At 48.5% G+C, this 16034-nt stretch overlaps 1 protein-coding gene across 1 annotated transcript in view; it reads right to left on the bottom strand.

Moving 5' to 3' along the window:
* LOC128705929 (protein O-linked-mannose beta-1,2-N-acetylglucosaminyltransferase 1-like) overlaps nucleotides 1-16034 on the bottom strand; it is a 61084-nt gene that overhangs the window by 28940 nt on the left and 16110 nt on the right. Inside the window, exon 4 of the mRNA XM_070088115.1 lies at nucleotides 5527-5717. Coding sequence (XP_069944216.1) covers nucleotides 5527-5717 — 191 coding nt within the window. The remainder of the gene's footprint in view (nucleotides 1-5526; nucleotides 5718-16034) is intronic.

Below are 16034 nucleotides of genomic sequence, written 5' to 3'. Positions count from 1 at the left end.
GTGGTTGGTGCTACAATCACTGGTGGTGTTACAATCACTGGTGGTAGGTGCTAGAATTACTGGTGGAAGATGCTACCATCATGGTGGTAGGTGCTAGAATCACTGGTGGTAGGTGCTACAATCACTGGAGGTAGGTGTTACAATCACTGTTGGTAGGTGCTACAATCACTGGTGGTAGATGCTACAATCACTGGTGGTAGGTGCTACAATAACTGGTGGTAGATGCTACAATCACTGGTGGTAGGTGCTACAATCACTGGTGGTAGATGCTACAATCACTGGTGGTAGGTGCTACAATCACTGGTGGTAGGTGCTACAATCACTGGTGGTAGGTGCTACAATCACTGGTGGTAGATGCTACAATCACTGGTGGTAGGTGCTACAATCACTGGTGGTAGATCCTACAATCACTGGTGGTAGGTGCTACAATCACTGGTGGCAGATGCTACAATCACTGGTGGTAGATGCTACAATCACTGGTGGTAGGTGCTACAATCACTGGTGGTAGATGCTACAATCACTGGTGGTAGGTGCTAGAATCACTGGTAGTAGGTGTTACAATCACTGGTGGTAGATGTTACAATCACTGGTGGTAGGTGCTACAATCACTGGTGGTGTTACAATCACTGGTGGTAGGTGCTACAATCACTGGTGGTATGTGCTATAATCACTGCTGCTAGGTGCTACAATCACTGGTGGTAGGTGCTACAATCACTGGTGGTAAATGTTACAATCACTGGTGGTAGGTGCTACAATCACTGGTGTTACAATCACTGGTGGTAGGTGCTACAATCACTGGTGGTAGGTGCTACAATCACTGGTGGTAGGTGCTGCAATCACTGGTGGTAGGTGCTACAATCACTGGTGGTAGGTGCTACAATCACTGGTGGTAGGTGCTACAATCACTGGTGGTAGATGCTACAATCACTGGTGGTGTTACAATCACTGGTGGTGTTACAATCACTGGTGGTAGGTGCTACAATCACTGGTGGTAGGTGCTACAATCACTGGTGGTAGGTGCTACAATCACTGGTGGTAGGTGCTACAATCACTGGTGGTAGGTGCTACAATCACTGGTGGTAGGTGCTACAATCACTTGTGGTAGATGCTACAATCACTGGTGGTGTTACAGTCACTGGTGGTAGGTGCTACAATCACTGGTGGTAGGTGCTACAATCACTGGTTGTAGGTGCTACAATCACTGGTGGTAGGTGCTACAATCACTGGTGGTAGGTGCTACAATCACTGGTGGTAGGTGCTACAATCACTGGTGGTGTTACAATCACTGGTGATAGGTGTTACAATCACTGTTGGTACGTGCTACAATCACTGGTAGTAGGTGCTACAATCACTGGTTGTAGGTGCTACAATCACTGGTGGTAGGTGCTACAATCACTGGTGGTGTTACAATCACTGGTGGTAGGTGCTACAATCACTGGTGGTAGATGCTACAATCACTGGTGGTAGATGCTACAATCACTGGTGGTAGGTGCTACAATCACTGGTGGTAGGTGCTACAATCACTGGTGGTAGGTGCTACAATCACTGGTGGTAGGTGCTACAATCACTGGTGGTAGGTGCTACAATCACTGGTGGTGTTACAATCACTGGTGGTAGGTGTTACAATCACTGGTGGTAGGTGCTACAATCACTGGTGGTAGGTGCTACAATCACTGGTGGTAGGTGCTACAATCACTGGTGGTAGGTGCTACAATCACTGGTGGTGTTACAATCACTGGTGGTAGGTGCTACAATCACTGGAGGTAGGTGCTACAGTCACTGGTGGTAGGTGCTACAATCACTGGTGGTAGGTGCTACAATCACTGGTGGTAGGTGCTGCAATCACTGGTGGTAGGTGCTACAATCACTGGTGGTAGGTGCTACAATCACTGGTGGTAGGTGCTACAATCACTGGTGGTTGGTGCTACAATCACTGGTGGTAGGTGCTACAATCACTGGTGGTAGGTGTTACAATCACTGGTGGTAGGTGCTACAATCACTGGTGGTAGGTGCTACAATCACTGGTGGTGTTACAATCACTGGTGGTAGGTGTTACAATCACTGGTGGTAGGTGCTACAATCACTGGTGGTAGGTGCTACAATCACTGGTGGTAGGTGCTACAATCACTGGTGGTAGGTGCTACAATCACTGGTGGTAGGTGTTACAATCACTGGTGGTAGGTGCTACAGTCACTGGTGGTAGGTGCTACAATCACTGGTGGTAGGTGCTACAATCACTGGTGGTAGGTGCTACAATCACTGGTGGTAGGTGCTACAATCACTGGTGGTAGGTGCTACAATCACTGGTGGTAGGTGCTACAATCACTGGTGGTAGGTGCTACAATCACTGGTGGTAGGTGTTACAATCACTGGTGGTAGGTGCTACAATCACTGGTGGTAGGTGTTACAATCACTGGTGGTAGGTGCTACAATCACTGGTGGTGCTACAATCACTGGTGGTGCTACAATCACTGGTGGTAGGTGCTACAATCACTGGTGGTAGGTGCTACAATCACTGGTGGTAGGTGCTACAATCACTGGTGGTAGGTGCTACAGTCACTGGTGGTAGGTGTTACAATCACTGGTGGTAGGTGCTACAGTCACTGGTGGTAGGTGCTACAATCACTGGTGGTAGGTGCTACAATCACTGGTGGTAGGTGCTACAATCACTGGTGGTAGGTGCTACAATCACTGATGGTAGGTGCTACAATCACTGGTGGTAGGTGCTACAATCACTGGTGGTAGGTGCTACAATCACTGGTGGTAGGTGTTACAATCACTGGTGGTAGGTGCTGCAATCACTGGTGGTAGGTGCTGCAATCACTGGTGGTAGGTGCTGCAATCACTGGTGGTAGGTGCTACAATCACTGGTGGTAGGTGTTACAATCACTGGTGGTAGGTGCTGCAATCACTGGTGGTAGGTGCTACAATCACTGGTGGTAGGTGCTACAATCACTGGTGGTAGGTGCTACAATCACTGGTGGTAGGTGCTACAATCACTGGTGGTAGGTGCTACAATCACTGGTGGTAGGTGCTACAATCACTGGTGGTAGGTGCTACAATCACTGGTGGTAGGTGCTACAATCACTGGTGGTAGGTGTTACAATCACTGGTGGTAGGTGTTACAATCACTGGTGGTAGGTGCTACAATCACTGGTGGTAGGTGCTACAATCACTGGTGGTAGGTGCTACAATCACTGGTGGTAGGTGTTACAATCACTGGTGGTAGGTGTTACAATCACTGGTGGTAGGTGCTACAATCACTGGTGGTAGGTGCTACAATCACTGGTGGTAGGTGCTACAATCACTGGTGGTAGGTGCTACAATCACTGGTGGTAGGTGTTACAATCACTGGTGGTAGGTGTTACAATCACTGGTGGTAGGTGCTACAATCACTGGTGGTAGGTGTTACAATCACTGGTGGTAGGTGCTACAATCACTGGTGGTAGGTGCTACAATCACTGGTGGTAGGTGCTACAATACCAGCTATGGTGTTAATGTAAGAATAGTGAGAATCATATATCAGATCCATCATTCAGTAAGCTACGCTCATGTTAATATTAACTAAGATAAATTGTGTCCGACCCTTGAAGATCATGTAAAATGAAACTCTGATAATAATTCTCGGCTGTCCCAGATCTACCAGGAAGAAGCTTAGTGTGTCTAGTATCAGTGACAGCATTATTAACACTGTACTTGGTATTAGAATGTTAAAACATTTCCACTATGAATCTTACTAAATGTCTAGAAGTAAATAAATGTTTTTCTAAATGGGTTGTGAAAATGTGATATTATATTAAGTTTTATAACTTGCGATAACTGTATCACTGTAGACAACTGTATCACTGTAGACAACTGTATCACTGTAGACAACTGTATCAGTGTAGACAACTGTATCAGTGTAGACAACTGTATCAGTGTAGACAACTGTATCAGTGTAGACAACTGTATCAGTGTAGACAACTGTTTCAGTGTAGACAACTGTATCAGTGTAGACAACTGTATCAGTGTAGACAACTGTTTCAGTGTAGACAATTGTATCAGTGTAGACAACTGTATCAGTGTAGACAATTGTATCAGTGTAGACAACTGTATCAGTATAGACAACAAGAGCATTTCAACCCTCCATGGAAGATGTGTTCATTTAATATCACATACCTGTAAGTCCCTCCCAAGAAGCTCATTACTACTAATAACTTCCTTAAATCACTTGTAAAAGCAACTGTTAAAGAAAAAAATTCTCACGTAACTGGTAGCAGTAATTTACCACAAGTTATATACAGTGATGGATCTAAGCAGGAGTCTACTGACAAGGCTGCATCTGTTCTTGTTGTCACTTCCCTAGTTAAGATCGACAGCGACTTTGTTGAGTTAGATATAATAATTAACAATTGGACGTCTACACTGCAAATTAAATTGTTTCCCATCCTAATGATGTTAAAGTTAACATATGACACTGAGAACGACTCTATTATCATTAATGATTCTGCCAACACAGAAGGTTCTTGACTCACATAATGACTCTAACAACATGCTCATTGGAGAAGCCAGGTACAGATACTCAAAAATCCGGATTCTATTACACATAGGATTATGCTTTCAGGATAAAGTGATATGTTACTATGAAAAGTAACCTCATGGGTAATGTTGAATATAACTTTAGTGTATCTGTGTCCAGCATTAAGAATAATATTAGGTGAGAAGTAAGTAATGAAACTGATTGTTATGGGAATGCAATTAGAAGTCTGAGAGATCTGTAACCCACTGTAACATGACCATAGATGAGTGTGTTTATAGAGCAACTTGCAAAGTGAACACACTGACTGATGTTGTAGTGGCCAGGCTGAGGCTTGGTTACAAGTACTTCTGGCAATCTGGCAGACACACAGATGTTGATCAAACCAAATGCAATGTTTGTAGCCAGTCCTATGGTCACTGTCTTGAACACTATGTGCTTTATTGTCCAGTTATTGAAGAATATAGAGATAAACGGTATAATAAACCATGTGACATGTTAAGATATCTTATTAATGAAAATAAGATACCAGATATATTAAGTAAATTTCTTAAATTTGCTTAAAACAGATAAGTGAACTATAGATATAAAACCAGATGTACTCCTGTAAACCCTTCTGGAGCCTAGTTCCTCGGTGTTTTGTGTATCCATATACTCTTGCGCTACCCTCCACAGGATGGACACAGGTGCACAATAAACCAGCCACTTCGGCCACAAAATTTAATCCATTCACGGTATTATATTTTCTTCGTTACACTGAGAACCACACGACATAAATATACACTACAATTAAAAATAATATCTATGCACATAGACTTTTCGTCACAAGGTCAGTATGCATGCTGCTATCACTAACAGCCTGACTGATCACACCATCAACCAGATGGCTAGGTCTGGCACCGAGAGACAAAAGTGATGATCAACGTTATCAGTGACAGGTTGAACAGGTAGGCAGCAGTGTAAAGGAATAATCCGACTATAATGACCTCCAGCGGCCAAAGAAGAATTACCTGTCTACACGGTGAAGACGTACTCCAGGCTGGGCAGGAATGGGCTTGTTAGCAAAGAAGGCTGTGTGGATTAAGCCAGCAGCGTGGGAGCCAGACAGGCCTATGTGGAAGGTTCGTGCCACGTCTGGTACCACACACTCTCTTCCTCCCAGCACCCCAGGTTGACGCACCCAGATGTCCCAGTCATGGTCCTTAAAACAACAGCATAAGATAAGATAGAGATAAGGTGAAATTGTGTTCGGATTTTTAACCTTGGAGAGTCAGCTACCCAAGATAACCCAAGAAAAATGTAAGTTTTTCTTACTAAATTTAGTAATATATACAGGAGATGGCGTTACTAGCCCCATATATATATATATATATATATATATATATATATATATATATATATATATATATATATATATATATATATATATATATATATATATATATATAGTGGTTGAGTTAGTTACCTTGGTGGAGGGTAGTGGCTGAGGTAGTTACCTTGGTGGAGGGTAGTGACTGAACCATACCCCCGGCCGGGATTGAACCCGCGGTCATAGAGTCTCAAAACTCCAGCCCGTCGCGCTAACCACTAGACCAGCTAGCCACAATAAGATTCATCCAACTAGGTATATTTCTACACCATAGGAAAGTTAGCACAGGCACCTCTGTGACCACAAATGCAAGTTTTTACAGACGAATCTCCAGCTAGCGTGGCCGTGACGAACTCTAGCTCAAGTCCCTTCACTGCCGTCAACATGACTTAAGAAATCGTAATGACACGATTGCAAATAAACCATACCCCCGGCCGGGATTGAACCCGCGGTCATAGAGTCTCAAAACTCCAGCCCGTCGCGCTAACCACTAGACCAGCTAGCCACAATAAGATTCATCCAACTAGGTATATTTCTACACCATAGGAAAGTTAGCACAGGCACCTCTGTGACCACAAATGCAAGTTTTTACAGACGAATCTCCAGCTAGCGTGGCCGTGACGAACTCTAGCTCAAGTCCCTTCACTGCCGTCAACATGACTTAAGAAATCGTAATGACACGATTGCAAATAAACCATACCCCCGGCCGGGATTGAACCCGCGGTCATAGAGTCTCAAAACTCCAGCCCGTCGCGCTAACCACTAGACCAGCTAGCCACAATAAGATTCATCCAACTAGGTATATTTCTACACCATAGGAAAGTTAGCACAGGCACCTCTGTGACCACAAATGCAAGTTTTTACAGACGAATCTCCAGCTAGCGTGGCCGTGACGAACTCTAGCTCAAGTCCCTTGAGCTAGAGGTGCCTGTGCTAACTTTCCTATGGTGTAGAAATATACCTAGTTGGATGAATCTTATTGTGGCTAGCTGGTCTAGTGGTTAGCGCGACGGGCTGGAGTTTTGAGACTCTATGACCGCGGGTTCAATCCCGGCCGGGGGTATGGTTTATTTGCAATCGTGTCATTACGATTTCTTAAGTCAGGTAGTGACTGAGGTAGTTACCTTGGTGGAGGGTAGTGGCTGAGGTAGTTACCTTGGTGGACGGTAGGGACTGAGGTAGTTACCTTGGTGGAGAGTAGTGACTGAGGTAGTTACCTTGGTGGAGGGTAGTGGCTGAGGTAGTCACCTTGGTGGAGGGTAGTGGCTGAGGTGGTTATCTTGGTGGAGGGTAGTGACTGAGGTAGTTACCTTGGTGGACGGTAGGGACTGAGGTAGTTACCTTGGTGGAGGGTAGTGACTGAGGTAGTTACCTTGGTGGAGGGTAGTGACTGAGGTAGTTACCTTGGTGGAGGGTAGTGGCTGAGATAGTTACCTTGGTGGAGGGTAGTGGCTGACGTAGTTACCTTGGTGGAGGGTAGTGGCTGAGGTAGTTACCTTGGTGGAGGGTAGTGGCTGAGGTAGTTACCTAGGTGGAGGGTAGGGACTGAGGTAGTTACCTTGGTGGAGGGTAGTGGCTGAGGTAGTTACCTTGGTGGAGGGTAGGGACTGAGGTAGTTACCTTGGTGGAGGGTAGGGACTGAGGTAGTTACCTTGGTGGAGGGTAGGGACTGAGGTAGTTACCTTGGTGGAGGGTAGTGGCTGAGGTAGTTACCTTGGTGGACGGTAGGGACTGAGGTAGTTACCTTAATGGAGGGTAGTGGCTGAGGTAGTTACCTTGGTGGAGGGTAGTGGCTGAGGTAGTTACCTTGGTGGAGGGTAGTGGCTGAGGTAGTTACCTTGGTGGAGGGTAGGGACTGAGGTGGTTACCTTGGTGGAGGGTAGTGGCTGAGGTAGTTACCTTGGTGGAGGGTAGTGGCTGAGGTAGTTACCTTGGTGGAGGGTAGGGACTGAGGTGGTTACCTTGGTGGAGGGTAGTGACTGAGGTAGTTACCTTGGTGGAGTGTAGTGGCTGAGGTAGTTACCTTGGTGGAGGGTAGGGACTGAGGAAGTTACCTTGGTGGAGGTTAGTGGCTGAGGTAGATACCTTGGTGGAGGGTAGTGGCTGAGGTAGTTACCTTGGTGGAGGGTAGTGGCTGAGGTAGTTACCTTGGTGGAGAGTAGGGACTGAGGCAGTTACCTTGTTGGAGGGTAGTGTCTGAGGTAGTTACCTTGGTGGAGTGTAGTGGCTGAGGTAGTTACCTTGGTGGAGGGTAGGGACTGAGGTAGTTACCTTGTTGGAGGGTAGTGACTGAGGTAGTTACCTTGGTGGAGTGTAGTGGCTGAGGTAGTTACCTTGGTGGAGGGTAGTGGCTGAGGTAGTTACCTTGGTGGAGTGTAGTGGCAGAGGTAGTTACCTTGGTGGAGGGTAGTGACTGAGGTAGTTACCTTGGTGGAGTGTAGTGGCTGAGGTAGTTACCTTGGTGGAGGGTAGGGACTGAGGAAGTTACCTTGGTGGAGGTTAGTGGCTGAGGTAGTTACCTTAGTGGAGGGTAGTGGCTGAGGTAGTTACCTTGGTGGAGTGTAGTGACTGAGGTAGTTACCTTGGTGGAGGGTAGTGACTGAGGTAGTTGCCTTGGTGGAGGGTAGTGACTGAGGTAGTTACCTTGGTGGAGGGTAGTGGCTGAGGTAGTTACCTTGGTGGAGGGTAGTGACTGAGGTAGTTACCTTAGTGGAGGGTAGTGGCTGAGGTACTTACCTTGGTGGAGGGTAGTGGCTGAGGTAGTTACCTTGGTGGAGGGTAGTGGCTGAGGTAGTTACCTTAGTGGAGGGAAGTGGCTGAGGTAGTTACCTTAGTGGAGGGTAGTGACTGAGGTAGTTACCTTGGTCGAGGGTAGTGACTGAGGTAGTTACCTTAGTGGAGCGTAGTGGCTGAGGTAGTTACCTTAGTGGAGGGTAGTGACTGAGGTAGTTACCTTGGTGGAGGGTAGTGACTGAGGTAGTTACCTTGGTGGAGGGTAGTGGCTGAGGTAGTTACCTTGGTGGAGGGTAGTGACTGAGGTAGTTACCTTAGTGGAGGGTAGTGGCAGAGGTAGTTACCTTGGTGGAGGGTAGTGGCTGAGGTAGTTACCTTGGTGGAGGGTAGGGACTGAGGCAGTTAGCTTGTTGAAGGGTAGTGTCTGAGGTAGTTACCTTGGAGTGTAGTGGCTGAGGTAGTTACCTTGGTGGAGGGTAGGGACTGAGGTAGTTACCTTGTTGGAGGGTAGTGACTGAGGTAGTTACCTTGGTGGAGTGTAGTGGCTGAGGTAGTTACCTTGGTGGAGGGTAGTGGCTGAGGTAGTTACCTTGGTGGAATGTAGTGGCAGAGGTAGTTACCTTGGTGGAGGGTAGTGACTGAGGTAGTTACCTTGGTGGAGTGTAGTGGCTGAGGTAGTTACCTTGGTGGAGGGTAGGGACTGAGGAAGTTACCTTGGTGGTGGGTAGTGGCTGAGGTAGTTACCTTGGTGGAGGGTAGTGGCTGAGGGAGTTACCTTGGTGGAGGGTAGTGACTGAGGCAGTTACCTTGTTGGAGGGTAGTGTCTGAGGTAGTTACCTTGGTGGAGTGTAGTGGCTGAGGTAGTTACCTTGGTGGAGGGTAGGGACTGAGGTAGTTACCTTGGTGGAGTGTAGTGGCTGAGGTAGTTACCTTGGTGGAGGGTAGTGGCTGAGGTAGTTACCTTGGTGGAGTGTAGTGGCTGAGGTAATTACCTTGGTGGAGGGTAGTGACTGAGGTAGTTACCTTGGTGGAGTGTAGTGGCTGAGGTAGTTACCTTGGTGGAGAGTAGGGACTGAGGAAGTTACCTTGGTGGAGGTTAGTGGCTGAGGTAGATACCTTGGTGGAGGGTAGTGGCTGAGGTAGTTACCTTGGTGGAGTGTAGTGGCTGAGGTAGTTACCTTGGTGGAGGGTAGTGGCTGAGGTAGTTACCTTGGTGGAGGGTAGTGACTGAGGTAGCTACCTTGGAGTGTAGTGGCTGAGGTAGTTACCTTGGTGGAGGGTAGTGGCCGAGGTAGTTACCTTGGTGGAGGGTAGTGGCTGAGGTAGTTACCTTGGTGGAGTGTAGTGGCTGAGGTAGTTACCTTGGTGGAGTGTAGTGGCTGAGGTAGTTACCTTGGTGGAGTGTAGTGGCTGAGGTAGTTACCTTGGTGGAGGGTAGTGGCTGAGGTGGTTACCTTGGTGGAGAGTAGTGGCTGAGGTAGTTACCTCGGTGGAGGGTGGTGACTGAGGTAGTTACCTTGGTGGAGAGTAGTGGCTGAGGTAGTTACCTTGGTGGAGGGTATTGGCTGAGGTAGTTACCTCGGTGGAGGGTGGTGACTGAGGTGGTTACCTTGGTGGAGAGTAGTGGCTGAGGTAGTTACCTCGGTGGAGGGTGGTGACTGAGGTGGTTACCTTGGTGGAGGGTAGTGGCTGAGGTAGTTACCTTGGTGGAGGGTAGTGGTTGAGGTAGTTACCTTGGTGGATGGTAGTGGCTGAGGTAGTTTCCTTGGTGGAGGGTAGTGACTGAGGTAGTTACCTTAGTGGAGGGTAGTGGTTGAGGTGGTTTACTTGGTAGAGGGTAGTGACTGAGGTAGTTACCTTAGTGGAGGGTAGTGACTGAGGTAGATACCTTGGTGGAGGGTAGTGACTGAGGTAGATACCTTGGTGGAGGGTAGTGACTGAGGTAGTTACCTTAGTGGAGGGTAGTGGTTGAGGTGGTTACCTTGGTGGAGGGTAGTGACTGAGGTAGTTACCTTGGTGGAGGGTAGTGACTGAGGTAGTTACCTTAGTGGAGGGTAGTGACTGAGGTAGATACCTTGGTGGAGGGTAGTGACTGAGGTAGTTACCTTGGTGGAGGGTAGTGGCTGAGGTAGTTACCTTGGTGGAGGGTAGTGGCTGAGGTAGTTACCTTGGTGGAGGGTAGTGACTGAGGTAGTTACCTTGGTGGAGGGTAGTGGTTGAGGTAGTTGCTTTGGTGGAGGATCTACCTGGAGGGTATTCCGGGGATCAACGCCCCCCCCAGCCTGGTCCACGACCAGGTCTCCGGTCCACGACCAGGTCTCCCGGTCCACGACCATGTCTCCGGTCCACGACCAGGTCTCCCGGTCCACGACCAGGTCGCCGGTCCACGACCAGGTCTCCCGGTCCACGACCAGGTCTCCGGTCCACGACCAGGTCTCCCGGTCCACGACCAGGTCTCCGGTCCACGACCAGGTCTCCCGGTCCACGACCAGGTCTCCCGATCCACGACTAGGTCTCCCGGTCCACGACCAGGTCTCCCGGTCCACGACCAGGTCTCCCGATCCACGACTAGGTCTCCCGGTCCACGACCAGGTCTCCCGGTCCACGACCAGGTCTCCCGGTCCACGACCAGGTCTCCCGGTCCACGACCAGGTCTCCCGGTCCACGACCAGGTCTTCCGGTCCACGACCAGGTCTCCCGGTCCACGACTAGGTCTCCCGGTCCACGACCAGGTCTCCGGTCCACGACCAGGTCTCCCGGTCCACGACCAGGTCTCCCGGTCCACGACCAGGTCTCCCGGTCCACGACCAGGTCTCCCGGTCCACGACCAGGTCTCCCGGTCCACAACCAGGTCTCCCGGTCCACGACCAGGTCTCGGGTCCACGACCAGGTCTCGGGTCCACGACCGGGTCTCCGGTCCACGACCAGGTCTCCCGGTCCACGACCAGGTCTCCGGTCCACGACCAGGTCTCCGGTCCACGACCAGGTCTCCGGTCCACGACCAGGTCTCCGGTCCACGACCAGGTCTCCCGGTCCACGACCAGGTCTCCCGGTCCACGACCAGGTCTCCCGGTCCACGACCAGGTCTCCGGTCCACGACCAGGTCTCCCGGTCCACGACCAGGTCTCGCGGTCCGCGACCAGGTCTCCCGGTCCACGACCAGGTCTCCCGGTCCACGACCAGTTCTCCCGGTCCACGACCAGTTCTCCCGGTCCACGACCAGGTCTCCCGGTCCACGACCAGGTCTCCGGTCCACGACCAGGTCTCCCGGTCCACGACCAGGTCTCCCGGTCCACGACCAGGTCTCCCGGTCCACGACCAGGTCTCCGGTCCACGACCAGGTCTCCGGTCCACGACCAGGTCTCCCGGTCCACGGCCAGGTCTCCGGTCCACGACCAGGTCTCCCTGTCCACGACCAGGTCTCCCGGTCCACGACCAGGTCTCCGGTCCACGACCAGGTCTCCGGTCCACGACCAGGTCTCCGGTCCACGACCAGGTCTTCCGGTCCACGACCAGGTCTCCCGGTCCACGACCAGGTCTCCCGGTTCACGACCAGGTCTCCCGGTCCACGAGCAGGTCTCCCGGTCCACGACCAGGTCTCCCGGTCCACGACCAGGTCTCCGGTCCACGACCAGGTCTCCGGTCCACGACCAGGTCTCCCGGTCCACGACCAGGTCTCCCGGTCCACGACCAGGTCTCCCGTCCACGACCAGGTCTCCGGTCCACGACCAGGTCTCCCGGTCCACGACCAGGTCTCCCGGTCCACGACCAGGTCTCTGGTCCACGACCAGGTCTCCCGGTGGATCAGATTATTATTATAATCAAAAAGAAGCGCTAAGCCACAAGGGTTATACAGCGCTGCCCGGTGGATCAGAGCCTGATTAACGAGGCTATTCCTGCTGGCCGCACGCAATCCAACGTACGAACCACAGCCCGGCTGATCCGGCACTAACTTTACGTATCTGTCCAGCTCCCTCTTGAAGACAACCAGGGGTCTACTGGTAATGCCCCTTATTGCTGGTGAGAGGTTGTTGAACAGTCTTGGACCCCGGACACTTATTGCATTTTCTCTTAGTGTACCAGTGACGCCCCTACTTTTCACTGGGGGTATGTTGCATCGCCTGCCAAGTTTTTTGCTTTCGTATGGAGTGATTTTTGTGTGCATATTAGGGACCAGTCCCTCCAGAATCTTCCAGGTGTAGATTATATCTCTCTCGCCTGCGCTCTAGTGAGTACAAGTCAAGTGCTTTCAGGCGCTCCCAGTAGTTAAGGTGTTTGATGGAACTTATACGTGCAGTAAAGGTTCTCTGTACATTCTCTAGCACTGCAATCTCACCTGCCTTGAATGGAGATGTTAATGTACTGCAGTATTCCAGCCTAGAGAGTACAAGTGATTTAAAAAGGATCATCATTGGCTTAGCATCTCTTATCTTGAATGTTCTCATTATCTATCCTGTCAGTTTTTTCGCAGATGTGATAGTGACATTATTGTGATCCTTGAAGGTGAGGTCTTCCGACATTACCACACCCAGGTCCTTCACATTACTTTTCCGCTCTATTGTGTGATTAGAGTTTGTAGTATACTCAGTTTTAGTTATTATTTCCTCCAGTTTTCCATAACGGAGTAGTTGGAATTTGTCCTCATTGAACGTCATATTGTCCTTTGATTCCCATTGGAAAACTTGGTTTATAACTTCTTGGAGCTTTGCTGTGTCCTCAATGGATGACACTCTCATGCAGATCCTAGTATCGTCTGCGAAGGATGATACAGTGCTATGGTTTACGTCTCTATGTCTGATATGAGAATGAGGAACAGGATAGGTGCGAGTACTGTGCCTTGTGGGACAGAGCTCTTCACTATGGCAGCATCTGATTTAACTTTGTTTACTACTACTCTTTGTGTGCGATTGGTTGGGAAGTTGAAGATCCATCTGCCTACTTTTCCAGTTATCCCTTTAGCACACATTTTGTGTGCTATTACACCATGGTCGCACTTGTCAAAGGCCTTTGCAAAATCTGTGTATACTACATCTGCATTCTGTTTGTTTTCCAGCGCATCTAGGACCATATCATAGTGGTCTAGCAGTTGCAAAAGGCAGGAGCGACCTGCTCTGAAACCATGTTGCCCTGGGTTGTGCAATTTTTGGGAGTCCAGGTGGTTTGCTATCCTGCTTCTTAGAACTCTTTCAAAGTTTTTATGACATGAGACGTTAAAGCTATTGGTCTGTAGTTCTTAGGTACTGCTTTGCTGCCACCTTTATGGAGTGGGGCTATATCCGTTGTTTTTAGTGACTGTGGAATCTCGCCTGTGTCTAAGCTGCTTCTCCATAGCATACTTAGTGCCCGTGAGAGGGGTTTCTTGCAATTCTCAAAGAACACCGAGTTCCACGAGTCTGGGCCTGGGGCTGAGTGCATGGGTATGTCGTCGATGGCTTTCTCAGTGTTGTGGAGTTAGGGTTATGTCAGAAATTTGGCATATATTGGCAGGGTTTTGAGGCTCATTCATGAAGAAATTGTTTGGATTGTCTATCTTTAGACTGGTTAGTGGCTCGCTGAACACAGAGTCATATTGAGATTTCAGTATCTCACTCATTTCTTTGTTGTCGTCTGTGCAGGATCCGTCTTGTCTGAGCAGGGGCCCTATACTAGAAGTGGTTTTTGCCTTGTTTTTGGCATATAAAACGAAATATTTCTAATTTCTTTCGATTTCATTAATTGCTTTAGCTCCTCTTGTCTCTCCTGGATCCTGTATGAGTCCTTTAACTTTAGCAATATTTTCCACTTCCCTGGTTAGCGCTTCCTTCCGTGCATCACAATCTGGCAGTCTTGAGGGGCTCAGTGATTCTTCGTCTTCTCCTGTAGAGGGAGCATCTCTCCCTCTCCAGCTTACTTCTTTTCTTTTTTCTGAGAGGAATATGCCTTGAACATACTTCAGCTACCAGGAGGTTGATCTTTTCAAGGCATTGTTTTGGGTTCATGTAATTTAAGATATCTTCCCAACATGTTTCATTTAGGACATAGTTTACCTGATCCCAGATGATGTTCTTGTTGTTGAAGCTGAATTTGGAAAAGGTACCCTAATAGCTGTATGTGTTTTGCTGATCAGGACTCCTGTGCATGTAAGTCTGGACTTCGATCAGATTGTGAATAGAATTTGTTGTTTTTGATATTATGTTTCTTACCAGGTCCTCATTATTTGTGAAAATAAGGTCTAGTTTGTTCTCCAGTCTTGTTGGCTACACTATCTGCTGACTTAGGGTGTGTTTGTTGCAGAAATTCAGCAGCTTCTGTGTGTGTGACTTTTCATCTGAGCTGCCTTCAGGGATTATTTCTGCTACAACATTATTTGCTATATTCTTCCATTCTGTATGTCTTAGATTGAAGTCACCAAGCAGCAAAATGTTTGGGGATGGGGCTGGAAATTTTTCCAGACAGGAGTCAGTTTTTGATAGTTGTTCTTTGAACTGTTGGGAAGTTGCATCCGGTGGCTTATATACAAGTACAATGACTAAGTTTTGGTTCTCGATTTTTATTGTCAGAACTTCAACTACATCATTTGTGGTGATCAGAATCTCTGTGCAAATGAGAGACTCTTTGACATACAGGCCAACCCCTCCTTGTTGCCTGTTCTTTCTGTTGCATCTGTAAAGGTTGTATCCCGTCATCCATATTTCACTGTCAAAGTAATCTTTTGCGTGGGTCTCTGTGAAAGCTGCAAACAGTACATTTGACTCCCCTAGAAGTCCACTAATGAAAAGTATTTTGTTGTTTGTGGATGGCTTAAGGCCCTGTATATTAGCAAATATAAATGAGGTTGTGTTGCATGTTTGTTGGGGGGATTTTGTTGTTGGCATCAGTAGCTGTGAGTCCGGAGGCGCCACTGGCTGTGTCTCCAGTCCAACAAGGCTCCAAGGTGGTGGACTACAGTATTTTTGTTATTTATTTCCATTTTCTTTCTTCGTTTCCTACCACTAAAAAATCTCTTGGGGTGTTGTCATAGCTACTATGATGTGTTGTACGGGGTGTGTGCCTCCTGGTCCCTTTTAAATGGTATGCGGTGCAATTGGTATTGTAACATTATTTTTCGAGGACTGAAGAATGACACATCTCAGGGTGGAAGTATCTGCAAGAGTTAGAACGACACACTCCCTTAGACAGGAGGTCGCGGCAATTTTTGGGATGCTCAAAGTTTCATGTCCCATTCGTTTTCCCTGATATTCCGTGTTTACAGATGCCCCAAACATAGAATTTGCACCATTTCGTCTTTGGCTGGAGACATTTCGGGTAGTGCCTGAGGTAGTTACCTTGGTGGAGGGTAGTGGCTGAGGTAGTTACCTTGGTGGAGGGTAGTGCTTGAGGTAGTTCTTGGTGGAGGGTAGTGGAGGTAGTTACCTTGGTGGAGGGTAGTAGCTGAGG

Source organism: Cherax quadricarinatus, chromosome 23 (assembly GCF_038502225.1).
Source record: "Cherax quadricarinatus isolate ZL_2023a chromosome 23, ASM3850222v1, whole genome shotgun sequence".
NCBI classification, from domain to species: Eukaryota; Metazoa; Arthropoda; class Malacostraca; order Decapoda; family Parastacidae; genus Cherax; species Cherax quadricarinatus.
Note: the sequence above shows the minus strand (reverse complement) of the source record. Positions and strands in the feature narration are given on the sequence as shown.